Genomic DNA, 19,083 nt, shown 5'->3' with positions numbered 1-19,083 from the left:
TTGTGGAAAAATAACATTATACAAAAAAGCAGTAAATTTCAAAGCACACCGCAACAATTAGTTGTTGCACAGATTTCAGAGTATGGTATGAGGTACAATTCCACAATTTTAGGTTTTTCCCTCTACTTGCTCCAAGACACTGGACACTAAAAGAAATAACAATATAATGGTTCAGCAGTCATAGTCATTTGTTGAATCTTATCTTCTCTGTTCTAACTCCATCTCCTCCTCTGATCTTTCTCCCACTCTTTAGGGGCATTTGAGCTATGCCCATCCTAACTTTTTCATGTTACAAGGCTGTCAATAAAATGGCATAGGGGGATGGAACTAGCAGGTGTTCTTGAGAGGCTGGTTTCTCTGGGTTTCAGAACTTACTTAGCCTAGGAACCCAATCGGAGGCTGCAGGTTTCTGGAAAGTAGTCATAGTTCATGGAACCTTTGTAGGATCTCAGATAAAGCCTGAGGTGTTCCTTAGGCTTGGTAGGAATGCTTTTGTTTGGAGTTTGGCAAACCATGGTAAGTAGCAATGTCTAGTTGAAGCTTGCATCAGAATAGCCTCTTGACTCTATCTGAACTCTTTTAGCCATTCATACCTTATTTATTTGTTACATCTCTTCCTCCTTTTGGTCAGGAAGTCATTAATGATCCCATGGTCCCAGGGTCAGGCTCATCCCTGGGTGTCAATGACTACTTTTTAAGCAATTTTTTTTTTATTAGAGAAGTTGAAGGTTTATAGAAAAATCATGCTGGAAATACCGAGTTTCTATATACCCCTACTATTACTAATGCCTTTAATTAATGTGGTACATTTGCTAGAACTAATGAAAGGATATTATAATCATATTATTAACTGTAGTCCATCATTTACATTAGAACTCACTAGGTTGTACAGTCCTGTTTTTTTTTTATTTTACTTTTCATTTTAGAAGCATATATATAACATATAATTCACCCTTTTAGCCACATTCAAATCTGTAATTCAGTGGTGGTCAATTACATCCACAATGTTGTGCTACCATCAGCAGCATCCATTACCAAAGCTTTTCCACCATACAGACACCCCATTCCAATTAAGCATTAACTCCCCATTTCCTAACCCCGCCACAGCCCCTGGTAACGTGTATTTTTATTTCTGACTCTATTAACTTTCTTATTCTAATTATTTCACAGCAGTGATCATGCAATATTTGTCCATTCTGTCTGTATAATTTCACCGAACACGATGTCTTCAAGGTTCATCCATGTTGTCAAACATATCAAAGCTTTGTTTCTTTTCACGGCTGCTAGATTCCATTGTATACATACATACACCATATTTTGCTTATCTATCCATCTGTTAATGGACCCCTGGGCTGCTTCCCCCTTTTGGGAACTGTGAATAATACTGCTATGAATGTCAGAGGGCAAATATCTGGTCAAGTTCCTCATTTCAATTTTTTCTGATACATGCCAACAAGTGGAATTGCTGGGTTGTATGGTAATTCTAAATTTAAGTTTCTGAGGAACCACCAAATGGCACTACAAAGTGGTTGTACCATTTCATGTTCCCGCAAACCATGGACAAGGGTTTCTATTTTTCCATATTCTCCCCAATATTGGTTATTTTCTGCTTTTTAGCCATCCTAGTGGATGTGAAGTGGTATTTCTTAGTTTTGGTAAGCATTTCCTTGATAGCTAATGATGTTGAGTGACTCTTCATGTTTTTTTTGGCCATTTGTATGTCTTCTCTGGAAAAATGTCTAATCAAGTTTTTGCCCATTTTTTTGATTGGGTTGTCTTTTTGTGGTTTAGTTTGCAGCATTTCTTTCTTGATTCTAGATTCTAAACCCTCATTGGATATTATCTCCAAATATTTTCTCCCATTGTTTAGGTTGTCCTTTTATGATGAAGTTCTTTGATGAATGACAGTTTTGAATTTTGATGGGGCCCTATTTATAATTTTGCTGCTTCTGCTTTTGGTATAAGGTCTAAGAAGTAACTGCTTCACACAAGGTTCTGAAGCTGGTCCTTCTAGGAGTTTTATAGTTCTGGTTCTTTAAGACTTCAATCCACTCTGAGTTAATTTTTGTACATGGTATGAGGTAGGGGGGTTCCCCTTCATTCTTTTGCACATGGATACTAACTTATCTAAACACCATTGGCTGAAAAGAATCTCTCCCAATTGAGTGGAATTGGCACCCTTGTCAAAATCAACTGGCCACAGATGTGGGAGGCCAGGTTCTAACTTTCAATTCTATTCCATTGGTCTATATATTTGTTCTTAAGCAGTTAACATGCTGTTTTGACCACTGTAGCTTTTTAAAATTGGTGGTGGTGGTGGTGATGGTGTGAGTCCTCCAATTTCATTCTTCTTACAGATGGTTTTAGCTATTCAAGGCTCCTAAGTGTTCTAAATAAATTTGTCTAAATAAATAAAATAAAATGGCTTCTTCATTTCTGCAAAGGTTATTGGAATTTTGATTGGGATTGTCTTGAATCTGTAAACTGAGCTGGGTAGAAATGACATCCTGATAATATTTAGTCTTCCAAGCGATGAGTATGGTATGTCTATCTATTTAGGTCTTCTTTCATTTCTTTCAGCAATGCCCTATAATTTTCCATGTATAAGTCCTTTATGTACATGGTTAAATCTATTTCCAGATATTTGTTTCTTTTAGTTGCTATTATACTTGGAATATTTTTCTTAATTTACTTTTAGATTATTCACAATGACTGTATGGACACACGATTGATTTCTGCATGTTGCTCTTGTACCTTGTCACTTTGCTAATTTACTAGCTTTAGTAGATTTGTAGATTTTTTTTTTTTTTTGGAACTTTCTCTATATAGGATCATATGAAAAGTTTTAATTCTTCTTCTCTAATTTGGATGACTTTTATTTTTCTTGCCCAATTGCTCTGGCTAGAATTTCCAGTCCAATGTTTCAGATCCTAGGGGGATAGCTTTTAGTCTTTCACTATTGATTACTGGGTGTTCTTTTCATATATTTCTTTTATCATATTGAGGAAATATCCTTCTATTCCTAGTTTCTAAGTGTTTTCTTTTTTCTTAACCAAAAATGGATACTGGATTTTGTCAAATGTACTTTCTGTGTCAACTGAAGTGGACATGTATTTTTTCCCCTTCATTTTGTTTATGTAGTATATTACATTAATTGATTTTCTTAGGCTGAATCACCCTTGCATATCTGGGGCTAAATCCCATTTGATCATGGTGTATATGTCTTTGAACATACTATTGAATTTGGTTTGCTAGTGTTTTGTTGAGGGTTTTTGCATCTATATTCATAAGGGATATTGGTTACTAATCTTCTTTCCTTGTGGGATTTTTATCAGACTTTGATAGTAGTGTGACGTTGGCCTCATAGAAGGAGTTAAATAGTATTCCTTCCTCTTCAACTTTTTGAAAGACTTTGAGTATACTGATATTAATTCTTCTTGGAATGTGTGGTAGAATTCTAAATGTCTGGTCCTGGGCTCTTCTTTGTTAGGAGATTTTTGATAACTGACCTAATTTCTTCACTTGTAATGTGGGTCTGCTGAGATCTTCTATTTCTTCTAGAGTCAGTGTAGGCTGCTTGTGCATTTCTAGGAATTTTTCCATTTCATCTAGTTTTCTAATTTGTTGGCACACAGCTGTTCATAGTATTGTCTTATGATCTTTTCTATTTCCATGGGCTAAGTAGTAATGTTCTCCCTTTCATTTCTGATTTTAATTATTTGTGTACTCTTTTTCTTCATCAGTCTAGCTAAAGGTTTGTCTATTTTATTGATCTTTCAAAGAACTAACTTTGGTTTTTTTTTTTTTTTTTTTTTACTTGTTTCATTTATCTCTGCACCAGTCTATGTTATTTCCTTCCTTCTGCTTGCTTTGGGTTAAGTTTGTTATTCTTTTTCTAGTTCCTCCAGGTGTGCAATCAGATCTCTCATTTGAGCTTTTTCTTATTTTTTAATGTAAGCATTTCTCTCTGAGTACTGCGCCTTTGCTGTGTCCTATTAGTTTTGAAATGCAGTGTTCTCATTTTCATTTGTCTCAAGATATTTCCCAATTTCCCTTGTGAGTTCTTTCTTGTCTTACTGATAATGTTTAAGGGTGTGCTGTTTAATTTCCATATTTCTGTAGGTTTTCCAGTTTTGGGTCATTCCCTTCTAGTCAGAGAAGATGCTTTGTATAATTGCAATATTTCAAAATGGGACTTGTTTTGTGACCTAATATATGGTTTATCTTGGAGAATGATCCATGCGGCCTTGAGAAGAAGGTATCTACTGTTTTTGGGTACAATGTTCTGTATAAGTATGGTCTAGTTCACTTATCATACTGTTCAAGTTCTCTGTTTCTTTAATGGTTTTCTGTCTAGATGTTCTATCTATTGATGAAAGTAATATATGGAAGTCTCCAACTATTATCATAAAGACATCAATCGCTCCTTCAGTTGTGCAAACTGTATGCCCCATGTATTTTGGGGCCCTGTGATTAGCTGCATAAATGTTTATGATTATCTTTTCCCAAGAGCTTGACCCTTTCATTAATATATAATGTCCTTTTTTCATCTCTTCTAACAGCTTTTAAGGTACAGTCTATTTTGTCTGATATTAGTATAGAGACCTCACCTCTCTTGTGGGTACTACTTGCTTGGAATATCTTTCCCCATCTGTCATGGTTAGGGACATGTGTCAACTCGGCCAAGTTGTGGTAGCTGTTTATCTGATTGGGCAAGTACTGGCCTGTCTGTTGCAATGAGGACATTTCATAGGATTAGGTCATGATCACGTCAGCTGCATCCACAGCTGATTTCATCTGTAATCAGCCAAAGGGGAGTGTCTTCTACAATTAGTGATGCTAAATCTAATTACGGGAAGCCTTTTAAGGAGGGCTCAGAGGAGACAGGCCCCATTCCTGCTTCGGCTGGTGAGCCTCTCCTGCGGAGTTCATCCAGACCCTCCATCGGAATCGTCGGCTTCACAGCCTGCTCTGTGGATTTGGACTCTGCATTCCTGCGGTCATGTGAGATACTTTTATAAATTTTATATTTGCAAGTATTCCCTGTTGATTCCGTTTATCTAGAGAACCCTAACTAATACACCATCCTTTCACCTTCAACCTATTTTTGTCTTTCAGTGTAGTTGAACTGTGTTTTGTAAACCCATTCTGCGAATCTGTCTTTATATTGAGGAGTTAATCCATTAACATTCAGTGTTACTAATGATAATAACAGTGATAAGGGGCAGGCTTTATTGCAGCCACTTTGTTCTTTTTATATGTCTTACACCATTTTCTATCTTATTCTTTATTGCATTCTCCTTTTGTGTACTGCTGATCCTCTGTGATGTAACTGATCCCTTTCTCATTTCCATTTCTGTATATTTTTAAAATACTTTTTTGTGTGGTTACCCTAGGTTTGTATTAAACAATCTAAATCTATAACTTAATATTTTGAAAATATACCAACTTAAGTTCAATAGCATACACATTCTCCGTTTCCTTTCCCTCTGTCTACCCTCTTACATTGTTTTCGTCACACATTACCTCTTCAGGTTTTGTCCCTGTTATAAGGAAATATGATTATTTCTTATTCAATTGTATTCTAACTCTTATAAGAAAAAAAGAGTGGAGTTATATATACTGAGGATATAGTACTACTACTGCATTTACATTTTTACTTACCTTTATTGCATACCTTCATTTTTTCCTGTGTTCCAAGCCTATCCTGTTTTTTCCTTTCAACCTGAAGAACTTTCTTCAGCGATTCTTATAGGACAGGTCATTTGGTGATGAACTCTCAGTTTTTGCTTATATGTGAATGTTATAAATTCTCTCTTATTTCTGGATGGTTTTGCTGGATAAAGAATTATTGGTTGGCAGTTTTTCTTCTTTCAGTAGTTCCTTAAATGCATCATACCACTGCCTTCTTGTCTCATGATTCTGATGAAAAACTGGTACTTAGTCTTACTGAAGATCACTTCTTTGTGAAGAATTGCTTTTCTCTTGCTATTTTCAGAATTCTTTATATTTGGCATTTGACAATCTAAATCGTATGTATCTTGGAGTAGGTCTAATAGGGTTTATCCTATAAAGTACATGTGCTTCTTGTACATCAATGCTTACATCTTCTGTAGGAGTTTTGGTATTTTTGGCCATTAATACCTCAAGTATTCTTTCTGCCCCCTTTCCCTTCTCTTCTTCTTTTGGGACTTCCATGATGTGTATGTTGGTATGCTTCAGGCCGAGAGAAAGGTCCTTTAGAGTCTGCTCAATTTTTCTATTCTTTTCTCTACTGTTCTTCTGACTGTATGACTTTGACCGTCTTGAATTCTAGTTCACTGATTCCTCCTCCTACCTGCTATTATATGCCTCTATTTTATTTTTAATCTCCATTATTGTGTTGTGCATTCTCGTAAGTTTTTTTTTTTAACTTTCTAAATCATTTTTTGTTCACACATTGTCTTCTTAATATCTTGTAGCTCTGTTATTTTCCTTCCTTTGGATTGATTTAGGACATTTGCTTGAACTTCTTTGATTAGATGTTCCAAAGTCTGTTTTCTTCGAAGTTTTAATTCATTTTCTTGAATGAGCCTTATTTGCTTGTTTCTTTATGACTTGTGAGTTTTTGTGATATACAGATATCTGATTATTCAGATGTGTTAAATGAGAAAGGTAGTTTCTCTCTCTTGCCTGGAGTTTTCTTGTAGACCGGCTATGTATTAAGGCTTTTCTTCAATGCTTGGTCCACCTTATGTTGCACCATTAGAGCAGCCTGTGCTTATTCAGATTTCCTCAGGTCTTCTGCACCTGTGTTTTTTGCCCTGGACATGCAATGCAACTTTTAAGACCTCTTCTATGTGCAATCAGGAGATTTCCTTTCTTCTATTCATTTTCTGGGAGGCCTGGGCTTCTGTTTGTTTTTCTGCAGACATTCCTTCCAGTTTCCATGCTCATTGCCCCCTTTTCATGAATTTTCAGTCCTGGAGCATGCCTTGCCCTACAGTAGTTCAGCTTTCCCTCTTTTCCATGAGGATTTTCTGTCTCTGGGAACTTCCACATTAGGGTATCATGTCATTTTCCTTTAGGCACTCCAACAATCAGAGATCAGGTTGGTTGTGTGTACCACTTGCCAAGTGTTCTTCCCCAGGTCCCTTTACTTGCCCACTGCTTGGGCTCGACCCTGGGTCCACGTGGCCTTGGGTCCTTTGTGTCTGGACGTACTTGGGATTCTAATTCACTGTTGTGTCTCTGTGGCATTTAGGCTTATTTTTTTCTTTCTTTCTGCATTTGTGGAATCTCTCTCTCCAATTTCTATCATCTTTCAGAGTTCTGAGCAAGTGGGATTTGCCCTATTATTAGCTGTTTCCAAGAGGAAACATTTTTGGTGATGCCTTATGGGGCCAAATGTCACCTCGTTCAATGACTACTTTGGTTCTTGAAGTTTTATTCAGTTATTTACAAATCAATCCATTAGCTGTTACGTCCTGTTCTTCTATCAAGGACTCTATTCCTTTTAATGCTTTAATAATTTTCAACATCTTCTCTTGTGCATTTGCTACCTCTTCCTTATGGTGACTTATTTTCTTCCATGTTTTCTTTATAATTTTTATTATGAACTTAGTCAGTTTTACAGGACTTTTTTTTCCCCCAGTGGGAACCTCTGATCTGATGGAGTATTTTTTTTGTTTTAAAGTTTTATTCACAGAATCAATCCAAAGTGTACAATCCGAGCCTCTTGGTATAACCACATTATTTTGCATTCATCATCATAATCAATTTGAAAACATTTTCATTGCTCTGGGGAAAAAAAAAAATCCCCTACTCCGTGATACCCCCCTATTATTGATACTTAGCATTCATCTAGTATCTTTGTTAAAATTGATGAAAGAATATTACAATGTTACTGTTAACTATAGTCTTCAGTTTGTAATAATTGCATTTTCCCCCATATGCTACCCTACTGTTAACACCTTGTAATAGTAACATATGTGTTGTAGTTAATGTAAGAACTTATTTGTGAAAAATTAACCACAGTCACCATCCACAATCGTTTTTGCTCTTATACAGTTGCATGTTTTACCCTTTAGCTTTCCTTCTAGTGGTACACATGGCCCTAGACTTCCCCTTTCAACCATACTCATATACAGTGCTGTGAATTACATTTACAGTATTATGCTACCGATCTCTCAATCCATTTTTGAAATTTTACAATCAACCTTATTAAACATTCTGTACACTTTAAGCATCATCTGCCCATTCTCTAACTTCTATCTCTTGGTAACCTATGCTCTAGATTTTAACTTCCAGGGTTTGGTCTTTATAATTAGTTCATATAAGTGAGACTATACAACATTGGCTCTTTTGTATCTGGCTTATTTCACTCAACATAACATCCTCAAGCTTCAACCACACTGTTGCATTCATCAGGACTTCATTCCTTCTTAGAACTTTATAACATTCCATCATATGTATAGAGCACAATTTGCTTATCCACTCATCAGGTGATGCACACTTGGACTGTTACCATCTATTGGCAATCATGAATAATGATGCTATAAGCATTGGTGTACAAATGTCTATTCATGTCCCTGCTTTCAGGTCAGGGATACGAATAGACAGATCATATGGCAGCTCTATATTTAGCCTCCTGAGGAATTGCCAAACTACCTTACAGAGCAGTTGCACCATTCTACATTCCCACCAGCAGTAAATAAGTGTTCATACTCCTCCACATCCTCTCCAGTATTTGTAGTTCATTTTTTTTATAACAGCCACTCTAATAGGTGTGAAATGATTATCTCATTGTGATTTTGATTTACATTTTCCTAATAGCTAGTGATTCTGAGCATCTTTTCATATGCTTTTTAGCCATTTTCTATTTCATCTTTGGAAAAGTGTCTGTTCATGCCTTTTGCCCATTTTTAAAACTGGGTTGTCTTTTGATTGTTAAAGTGTGGGATTTCTTTATATATTCTGGATATTAAGCCTTATCAGATATGTGGTTTCCAATCATTTTCTTCCACTGAATAGGCTGCCTTTTTGTGTGTGTGTGTGTGTGTGCCTGGTTTGGGAATCGAACCCAGGTCTCCCATATGGAAGGTGAGCATTCTACCACTGAACCACTCGTGCACCTAGATAGGTTGCCTTTTTACTTTCTTGACAAAGCCTTTGAAGTATAAAGTATTCAGTTTTGAGGTGATCCCATTTAACTATTTTTTTTCTTTCACCTCCTACCACAATATCTTTAAGATGCTTCCCTGCATTTTCTTCTAGGAGTTCTATGGTCCTAGCTGTAATGTTTAGGCCTTTGTTCCATTTTAAGTAATATTTGTGTAAGGTGTGTGATAGGGGGCCTCTTCCATTACTCTGGATATAGGTATCCTATGGAGCACTTCTACCTTTGCTTCCAGTGGGTTCCCCTCAGGATTTCATCATTTCTAGACTGGGATCTCACTGAAAATCTTTTGTGAAAATTTCTTAACTTGTGGTTCCAGCACATACGTATAATGTAAATTAGAACTCTGTATCCATATAGGTTGTATATGTTCTCTTGGGGCTCTGGGGAGATGTCAAGTTTCCTTGACATTTTTGAAGGCCAGTGGGTAGAATTTTTCTAGCCCTCATCAAAGATATCGTCATAGCCTTTAAAAAGCTCTTGTTTTTATGCAGGGGCCTCAATTCTAGCTCCCTTATGGGCCCTGAACATTCCATCCCCAACTGAGGGGGAAGCTGTTTACTGATGATTTTAAGAGCCCTAGGGGATTTTCCTATCTAGGCTCGGCTATACATTTGCTGTTTCAGAAATATATTTTATTCAGCATTTTTATGTTTTACAGAAGAAAGGTGACATTCAATTTGCTTTACTGATGCAATTCCTTGAATATCAATTTCATAGTGCTAATCAAGAAATACTACCTGTTCCTGCATTGTCCTGAGACCAATGCTCCTCACATGGAGTACAGGCATTTTAGAAGTAGATCTACAAAATGATCTCTTAGAATATAGGAGGGAAATGTTGCAGCTTCTGTTTATATTAACTTCTTAGAAACTGAGTTAGCATATAGATTGGCATAATGGTGCCTCACTCAGCCTTCATGTTAGGCAGCTAACACTGGACACATAGCACTAGAACTTTTTTGAGAAAAGAGGGCTGAGGGTGTGTAATGGTGGCAATCTCCCTAATTTGTTTACTTTCAACAGTTTATGATAAATGGAAGTCCACAGGTACTGAATTAAATGGGCTTATGGATTATATTATTTCTTATCAATGAAAATAAAATGGAAAAGAGACTTACACAAACTCCTTTAAAGAAACCATGGATAGAAGACAATAACAGTAATAATAATAAACAGTCACTAAACAAGATGGTGGCAAATCTGACAATTCTCTCTTTTGTAGGGTGAGCTCTTTATAAGTAGAGTAGGAAATACATGTAATTTTTACATTAAATAAATACACATGCACACATTCTCTCACACACACTGTGGTATATGCTAAAAACGTTTTAATAATGGATGAACATACTAAAATGTACTTGCAAGTATTATCCTGGGCAACCAAGTAATCCTCAAAATCCAGCACTGAGAAACTAGGTGTGTCCAGTGGCCAGAAAACTATACTATAGACATTCAACTAGTGTCCTAGGAATAAGTCCTACTAGAATCTGGGCTCCAATATAAGAACATTGGTGGGATCCTAGACAGCGAGTCTCTTCTTTCCCAGAGGTCATATAAAACTTATTACTATGAGGAGGTAGTTTTCAAGTTCCTGGCAAGTCAGACATGAAGAATGACATTAATGTTTGTGTTATCTAATCACAGGGATGCATAAAGTTTTACATGAGATCTGCCTGGAGTTTTTTTTTTTTTTTTTTAAATAATACAGTAAAACAAATGGTTCTGCAAACTTTTTGGGGGGTCTAATATTGTCATAAAAATCATCTTACAAGAATGTGAGTGATAAAGCCAATGATTTAAAATGTCACAACAGCTATGGCAAAGGTAAGCTAGGTTATGGGTTACATGCTAGCTCTAACTCCATTCCTCTCTTCTACTCAAGAAGCAAGTGGAAATTTAACTTTCAAATTCACAAAATTTTTTTTAAATTTCAAATTTCAGTAAGTGAACTATTTCTAGTGACAAATCACTTGGGACACACAACACAATGACTGAAAATGAGAAAGGTCATGACATCAGTTCTGAGAAGGGCTTCTTGGAGTCAGAATTTGTCATTACTTTGTCTAAACTGGTTACAGGTATAACACAATGCTAATAATCACTACCCCATTCTGGATGACTGGGCTGGGCATGGGATGGCTGATCTCCAAACGAATTGGTTTTGGCTCACAAAACTTAAAAATATTTGCCATCTGGCAGAAAAATCAAACTCCTGCCCTAGAGCAGCTTATCAAAACCAGGAATCACGTTCAGTTTACAGACGCAGTTTCAAGGTACTTTTACTCAGGCCAGCAATAAGGCCACATGGAGCCTATCTGCACAGAAAGGTGCCCTCCCTTGACTGTGCCATGAGCTGTTGGTGGCAAATGGTCAAGGTATATACCAAAGTACTAGAATGAAAAATAAGCACAGGGCGGTACGATGGTGGCTCAGTGGCAGAATCCTCGCCTGCCATGCCGGAGACCCGGGTTTGATTCCTGGTGCCTGCCCATGCAGAAAAAAGGGAAAAAAATAAGTACAGATGATGTGACAAGGGACTGCTGGGCAGCTTTAGGGTTGGAGTCTATGAAATAATTTTGATGTTAACGTAGACTCTGGAGTAAGTCATGGTTTAGAGACACCAGAACAGCACACCTGAATGGGAGCTGTTTGAATAAAATGAAGGCTGAAATTATTTCTTTGATGCTATTTAAAGAAAAATATGAAAAGGGCTACTCACTCGAATGAGGAAGAGATAAGGGGTGAGAGAGAGAGGAAACTAGAAACACACTTTCCTTAGCCAAGAGACTTCATCTTATAAGCGGAAGAAGCATGTCTCTTACTTGCACAAGTGTAGGCGTCCTTGTTGGTGAAGGGCTTCATACACTGGCTGCAGCTGACTGGACCCACAACAGGAATGGAAGTGAAAGTGTGTCCATTGAGACTCTTCTTGTCTTTCTCCTTTTCTTTACAATCTTTCTCCTTCTCCTTAATTTTGTCTTTCTCTTTCTCCTTTTCCTGCCAATGAAAAGAATCAAAAATTAAACCAACATTAGAAGGCCTTCCCCATACCTGCGCCTCCTGATGGCATGTGCCTGGTGAATGCTCAGAAGAAAGTAAAGACCACCACTCTGGACAAAAATTTTTAAAAATTTAAAAATTTAAACTTGTGAACACACAAGGTATACTAGAAAAATCACACAGAAACTGGACAAGTAAACAGTTGTGCCCATGGAGTATGTAAGGGTTTTTTATACTGAGAGACATAATACCCAGGGACCAACACTAGACTTCTGGTGCTGAGGAAGGAGCATGGGGGGCCACAGGTCCTCCTTGGTGAGCCACAGCACAGCCCAGAGAGGAAGAAAGCAATGAGCTCAGGATCAGCTGCAGGCCAACAACAGAGAATGTGAGCAATTCTGGGATCAGCCTGAGGGAGAGGAAGGATGACTGGGCAGCAGAACAATAATTCTGAGGCTCTTTTGACTTCCTCACACCATCACATATTCCTACGTGAGGGGACAGCTATGATACTTCCACCCTTACTCTAGTCAGAAATATTAACTATCTCCCAAACATACATTTTCAGTTTTTACTAATAAGAATTTCAAGGTTTATGGATATTAACTCTGGTTCAATTTTCAAATTACAGGGAGGAAGGATGTAAATGAGAGAAGGCTGGAAAATTGCACAGTGATTAAGAATATGGTCAATGGAAGGGACTAGAGGCAGAAACCTAGCTAATAAGTTTTCTCAAAATCACCCTGTTCCCTTGAGCTAGTTAGGGGGTCACTTCCCAGAGAAAGGCACGTCCTAAGGCCGAGTCCCACTTCTCAGCCCTGAAGACCTCTGGGCACTGTAAGATAGGAAAGGGAGCAGACCTGATTTTTGCTCTCCCTGGAGAAGCCCCTTCTTTTCCTGTGATCTTCTCTTGTCTGTCAGAAAGGGAGCCGGAAACTGACATTCACCTAGCACTTGCCAAACACCCAGCCGCCGCATGGGGTGCTTTCTACTGACTAAGCAGGTGGAACTAGGCCAGTTAGAGAGTTCAGGGATGCTGGACAAGGAGTCAGGAGTTCTAAGTACTGGGTAACCCAGGCTATATCACTTCAAGTACAATACTTAAAGTACTGAAAAAGCTAGAAATGTTTTAAAGGCATCTGAACGCAGAGGCACTTTCATATGACATCAAGCCTCAATCTAAAACGGGCTGTCATAAAAACTTACACAATCATGAAGAAAAATGGAAAGGGATTTTTTTTATCTTTAAAACTTGATGAAATACTGATGATTTTGGTAAAATATCTAAAGCATTTAGAGACCTTTCGGGGGCACCCCTCTCTTAGGAGGCTGGGCCCGTGAGGTGTGGCTGTGCTGAGTAAAAGTGTCTCTCAGGAGACCGTCAGGCACAACACTTGGACAGCTAGCTGGAGGCAGAAACCTAGCTAATAAGTTTTCTCAAAATCACCCTGTTCCCTTGAGTTAGTTAGGGGGTCACTTCACAGAGAAACGCACATCCTAAGGCCGAGTCCCACTTCTCAGCCCTAATCAATATCAACTGAATTTTTTTTTCCAAACCTACTAGATAGGCTTTGAGGAATTACAATTCAGAGAGTTAGGAGTGTCATCTACTGCCACATATTAGTGTAATCTAAGAAAATTCCTGGAAAATAGGAACCCCAAAGTTAATAATCATCACAACTACTAAATCTCACATATTGAATCAATCCCTTCTACATACGTAATTTCATCTGAAAGAGTAACTCCAAAGTGGACAGGATGGGCATGATTCATTCCATTTTCTAATCGAGAGGACAAATGTAATAAAAAAACTACTGAATTTTTGAACATTTACTATGTGCCAAGCACTGCTGAAGGAAATTTACATGTATTTTCTCACAGTAATACTGTGAAATAAGAACTAGTTTTCATCTCCACCTTATATCTGAGGAAAGTGAGGCTTAGAGATTTTAAATAACATATTTGAGGCCACATGCCAATAACCGTCCAAGCAGGAGTAAAGATCAAGGTCTGGCCAACCCTAAAGCTTGGCTCTCATTCACTGTCCTACACTGTCAAGGGCTGTGGATGGTCCACTGACTTGTTAAAGGTCATACAGCAAATGGTTAGGACACTCAAAATTAGAATCCAGGTCTCTTCTGGCCTCCTGTTCAGAACCTTTTATACTCTACTGAAATGGTAAATATTTGCTAAGCATATAATTCATGTGAAATCCTTTGTTAACAGAATGCATATGATAAAAATATCACGGCCAACTGCTATACTTTGGAATATAAGAAATAAACAAGGAAGGGAGAAAAACAGACCCACTTCACAAAACAGAAAATCATTCTGAGTAAAAATCAGTAATGACTTAAATAGGTAACCCCCTAATAAAAATTAATAACCAAAAATGATTTCTCCTAACCAAATTTTGTTTAAGTGTTCTTCATGCCTAAAATATTACACCGAGAAGTATTTTTATTTATTTTTGCTCAAAGCTAAAGCATTCTCAAATACTTAACATCTGCTATGGCAAAGTTCCTATTCTTTCAAGTGTTGAACTGCTGTTCAAATACGAATAAAAATAAATAATTTCCCCATCCTTTGCAACAATTCAAGGTATCTCTTCCAAAGATCAAAATGAAACAAAACAGTATATCATAGTCTCTTTCTGTGTTTTATTATAATTTAATGCCTTAAAGAAGTTAGGCTCTTACCTCCCTATGTTTTGGTCCTGTGAATCTCACTGTTATGAGGGGTACTTCATGAAATCGACCCCATTTTACCGACATGATTCAACACCCATGCCAGGAAATGTGTTCTCACGGCAGAAGGAGCTCATGCCGGCAGGGCAAAGCTCAGCAGCTTCGAGCTACCATTAGAGAAAACCGTAAGAGGAAGCCAGAGCCTGGTTGAGAAACGGAAGGAGGGAGGGCTGAGGCTGCTTGTTTCCTTAAGAACAAGATCTTAACTATTTGAATGCTGTTGGTAAAGCTAACTATCCTAGTTACAAAGAACACAGGAATTGAAACAAAACTAATTCTTCAAAATACAGTGTGTGTGACTAGTGCTTAAGTTGCAAAACGGGAACTCTGGCAAGGATTGAGGCCGATTTTTAACAGCAGAAAGTAAGAAATACATCTAATCTATTTAAAAGCAGACTCCTCATTTTTAAAAAAGCAGAGTGTTTTGTTAGTCAGGTTGCTTGTGGTAAAGTGGCTATTTCCTCAAGCTTGACTTTTCTATGTTTCCATGAAGTATTCCATGCCAAAATATTTCAGCTGTGTGCTGGGGAAATAGAAGCTAACAGCATTTAAAAGGAAACATGTGAGTAACAAATATATTAGGATACTAAGGGGGAAATGATTTTACACTTTTTTAAACCTACCCTGTTAGACAAGTAATTAGACAATTAAAAAACAATCAGAGGGCCATGGTGGCTCAGCAGGCAGAATTCTTGCCTGCCATGCAAGAGACCAGGGTTCAACTCCAGGTGCCTGCCCATGCAAAACAACAATAACAAAACAATCAGAGAATACTCTACGAACTGTGAAAACATGTCATGATTAAGTAACTGTTACATTATAGATAGTTTATCAAAGGAATGAGAGATTATTACATTTAACATCGACATAAGCCTTTGTCAATGCTGCTCTATTCTAGCAGACATCTTTGAGGGGATGGTGAGTATACTTCTTTCTTATACTGATCAGCTACAGTTTGGAGCTGGATGTCCTATTATCATAAAATCATGTAGTATATTAGTAACTGTGCAAGAATTCAAACTTTGCATCTACAACTACCAACATCAAGTCAGAACAGGAATTTGTCTAAAACATTTACAACCATCTCCTAGCTATCTGCAAAAGAAGAAGCTTAGTAACAAAAAGAAAACCAGTATGATAGTATGGCTTATAGAGTACTGTCGTTCTCCCTTTATGAACCCAAATATTAAGCATATTAGTATTAAGATACTCTGCAACAAATGAAATTACTTCGCAGGAAACAGTACTATCTCTCAAAGATACTAAAGAAAAAAAAAGCAGAACTACTCATCTTCCTGTAATACTTCCTGTTTAGATTTTTGCCTCTCAAAAAAAAAAAAGTCAATATATTAACCTAATAACTCATGCCAGTTGATAATTTTCAAAAGGACATGTGAAGGAGAACTTCCCAAACCTTTGTCTCTTTCACACACACACACACACACACACACACACACACACAACTGAGTGCTACAGGTAACATATATTACCCAGGAATGTGAATAATTTGCAGTCTAGTGTCTAATTTTGGCTACTATGAACATTATTTAAGAATTGTTTATAATCACAACATATTATGATGGATCTAGGATAATAATCATAACTATTTTTATTTGAATTCTTATATTACGTTTCATTGTAAAGAAAGAAATTTCCAAGCTATTGGACACTTTACTAAGAATGACAGGTAGCATTTTAGCATAACATTCAGTAAATGGTTAAAATTTTCCTTTAAAAAGAAGTAGGAGCTTAAATTGTACAACAGATTAATAAAACAAGTTGATTAGATGGTATTAAATAGCATCTAATTTAAAAATAATTTAAAAGTGAAAATTCATCATTTTCATAGAAAAATCAGAGTTGTCATCTACAGCAGCACTTCCAAGTTTTTAACATTATGGAAAGATAACATTTTTCAGGAGTTAAGGAATAAAGTATGTGTTAGTGATCATCACAGTTCTGAAAAATAACCATTCACTTATTTTTGTGTCATCATTTAAAAAAACAAAACACCTCTATATGGGAAAGCCCTATCGTTAAGGTAACAACACCAAAAGTATTACTTCGCTATTCATCCTCTTTCCTACTATCTTTTTGCTAAACTGACAAAAACCAATCTATTCTGCAGGAGTCCCAAAACAATCACACTTACAGTAAGTTAATAACTAACTATGAAAAGTGACTCACACTTCTCAATTTACTTGGTGACCAGAGCATTCTAGCCATCTGAAACTACACTGATATTCAGGGTTACCATTCTTGACTTGTAATTTTATAAAATATTTCATTGTTAGAGGCGGCATCTCCCAAGGATGAAATCTTGGCCCCACATCTGAAAGGGAAACCAGTTTCAATAGGAAAACAGTATTTTCTGTTGAAAAAGGAGATGATCAGAAGCAAAGGGTGATACAAGACTTCAATTGTTCCACCAGTGATGACAGGTTTAATCTTATACATCATCTTCTTGCCTGCTTTCTCCCTATCCCCCCGCCCCGCCCCCCCCCCGCCCCCTCCCAGCAAACTCCAGTCATTTTGAGAGCCATTAACAAAGCCAAACAAACAAAGATACCCTTTAAAAACAGTCCTCTTAGGGTTAACAGTAAACAAGAAATGGAGAGTACTACTTGCTGGAAGTCAGGCCACAGGAGGTTCTGCCTTATTTCTACCTAGTTTTGTGACAAGAAGCATAACTCTTTGTGCTTCAGTTTGTAAAATACAGAGGTTGGATAAGACCTTTACTTTAAGGTCAGGTTCCTGCTTCTAGATTTAGTCTTACACCATTTTTTTCCACATCTGTCTTATTGTCTTATTTCATTAATGAGATCAGTGGAATATTCATTGCTCTGCTCTAAAAGTCAACGCTATTGGGAAGATAGGATAGAAAGAGGAATCTCTGCTTATTTATTGCTCTTCCAACCACAAGTTTGAAGAAAAGGTTTCACAGTTTGAAAACTGAATAAAAAATAACAACAACAAAAAAACCTGTGAAATCATCCAAACTAGATCATAACATTTTTTTTTTGCGGTAAAGACCATGAACTTTAGTTGTTACAGGCGCGTTAGCTTCCAGCAGAGTGCCAGACCATGAATGTGACTCAACAATATTTCTCTAATTTACACTGATCTTTCCGAGAGGAGGTTCTTTAGTTGATGTCGACCAGTGTCCAAGACATCAGTGATAAGTCAAACAGGTAAGGCCCTATTTAAAGTCTTGCTGCCAGTAAGTAGAACACTGTTTTTTTTATCTGACCTTAGTTTTTTCAACTATAAAACAAGGTTAAGTAAAAGTCAATACTTAAATAAGAAACTATTTGCTAGACTCCTTGCATCTTTCCTTGCTAATACTGATTGCTCACTTTCTCTCCATTCTGCATTTAATAGGCAAACACTGGCTAGGAGAAATGGAGAGAAAACACTCAGATCCTCTGAGTGATAACTAAAGCTAGTATTTGCTTAAAAAAAGATATTTTATTTTAAAAACTTAAGTAAAATACAGTGGTTCTTTTACACCAGCCCTCTTAACAGGGCCTGAGAGGTTTTGGTGCACTTTTATGAGGGCATATGTATGCACTTTCGTAACAGTATCCTTGAGATTAGTGTCTGTTTGGTGCCTTACGTCTAAGTATATATATATGTATATGCATGTATGTGGTATATATATAAACATAAAGAGAGTGATTTCTTGCAAGAGCTCCTTAACTGATTTCCAATTTATACTTATTTATTTTGTTGGTGAGTGTGTGTATGTGAATGGAGCAAAGGGAAGTACGGATTTGAAATTGAATCAGTTTTAGTTTGGTGCCAGGAACGAGTTAATAAAAAAGTTAACTCCTTTTCTTTTAAAAATACACTAAAGAAAAAAAATTGACAAATACAAACCAAAATGCTAAGAGTAGTTATCACTATATGGGGTTTTTACAGATCTTAATTTTTATACTTTGGAAATTCCTGTAATGAGCACATAATAAATAAAAAAGACAAAAATGATGGCTTAAATATTTTAACTTAATCTCTTAAGCACTAAAGAGGATATATTCCAACATGTTCTTAGTTGGGATTATATTAAAGAATTCATATTAATTAAGTCTTAAAAATTTTTGCAATTTTCTATGGGATACTCTCTTTCATTTAAACCCACACATACAGTTTTTTAATCCTCTGATCTTGGCACAGAATC

General features: G+C 36.8%; 1 protein-coding gene across 12 annotated transcripts in view; it reads right to left on the bottom strand.

Annotated features, from left to right (window-relative positions):
* The window catches only part of AKAP13 (A-kinase anchoring protein 13), a 387,549-nt gene that overhangs the window by 47,795 nt on the left and 320,671 nt on the right, over window positions 1–19,083 (bottom strand). For all 12 annotated transcript variants that reach the window (XM_077124122.1, XM_077124126.1, XM_077124125.1 and 9 more), the window contains one exon: window positions 11,982–12,156. In XM_077124122.1, coding sequence (XP_076980237.1) covers window positions 11,982–12,156 — 175 coding nt within the window. The remainder of the gene's footprint in view (window positions 1–11,981; window positions 12,157–19,083) is intronic.

This window comes from Tamandua tetradactyla, chromosome 12, assembly GCF_023851605.1.
Source record: "Tamandua tetradactyla isolate mTamTet1 chromosome 12, mTamTet1.pri, whole genome shotgun sequence".
NCBI classification, from domain to species: Eukaryota; Metazoa; Chordata; class Mammalia; order Pilosa; family Myrmecophagidae; genus Tamandua; species Tamandua tetradactyla.
The sequence above is the reverse complement of the archived record's forward strand: the minus strand, read 5'-3'. Positions and strand labels throughout refer to the sequence as shown.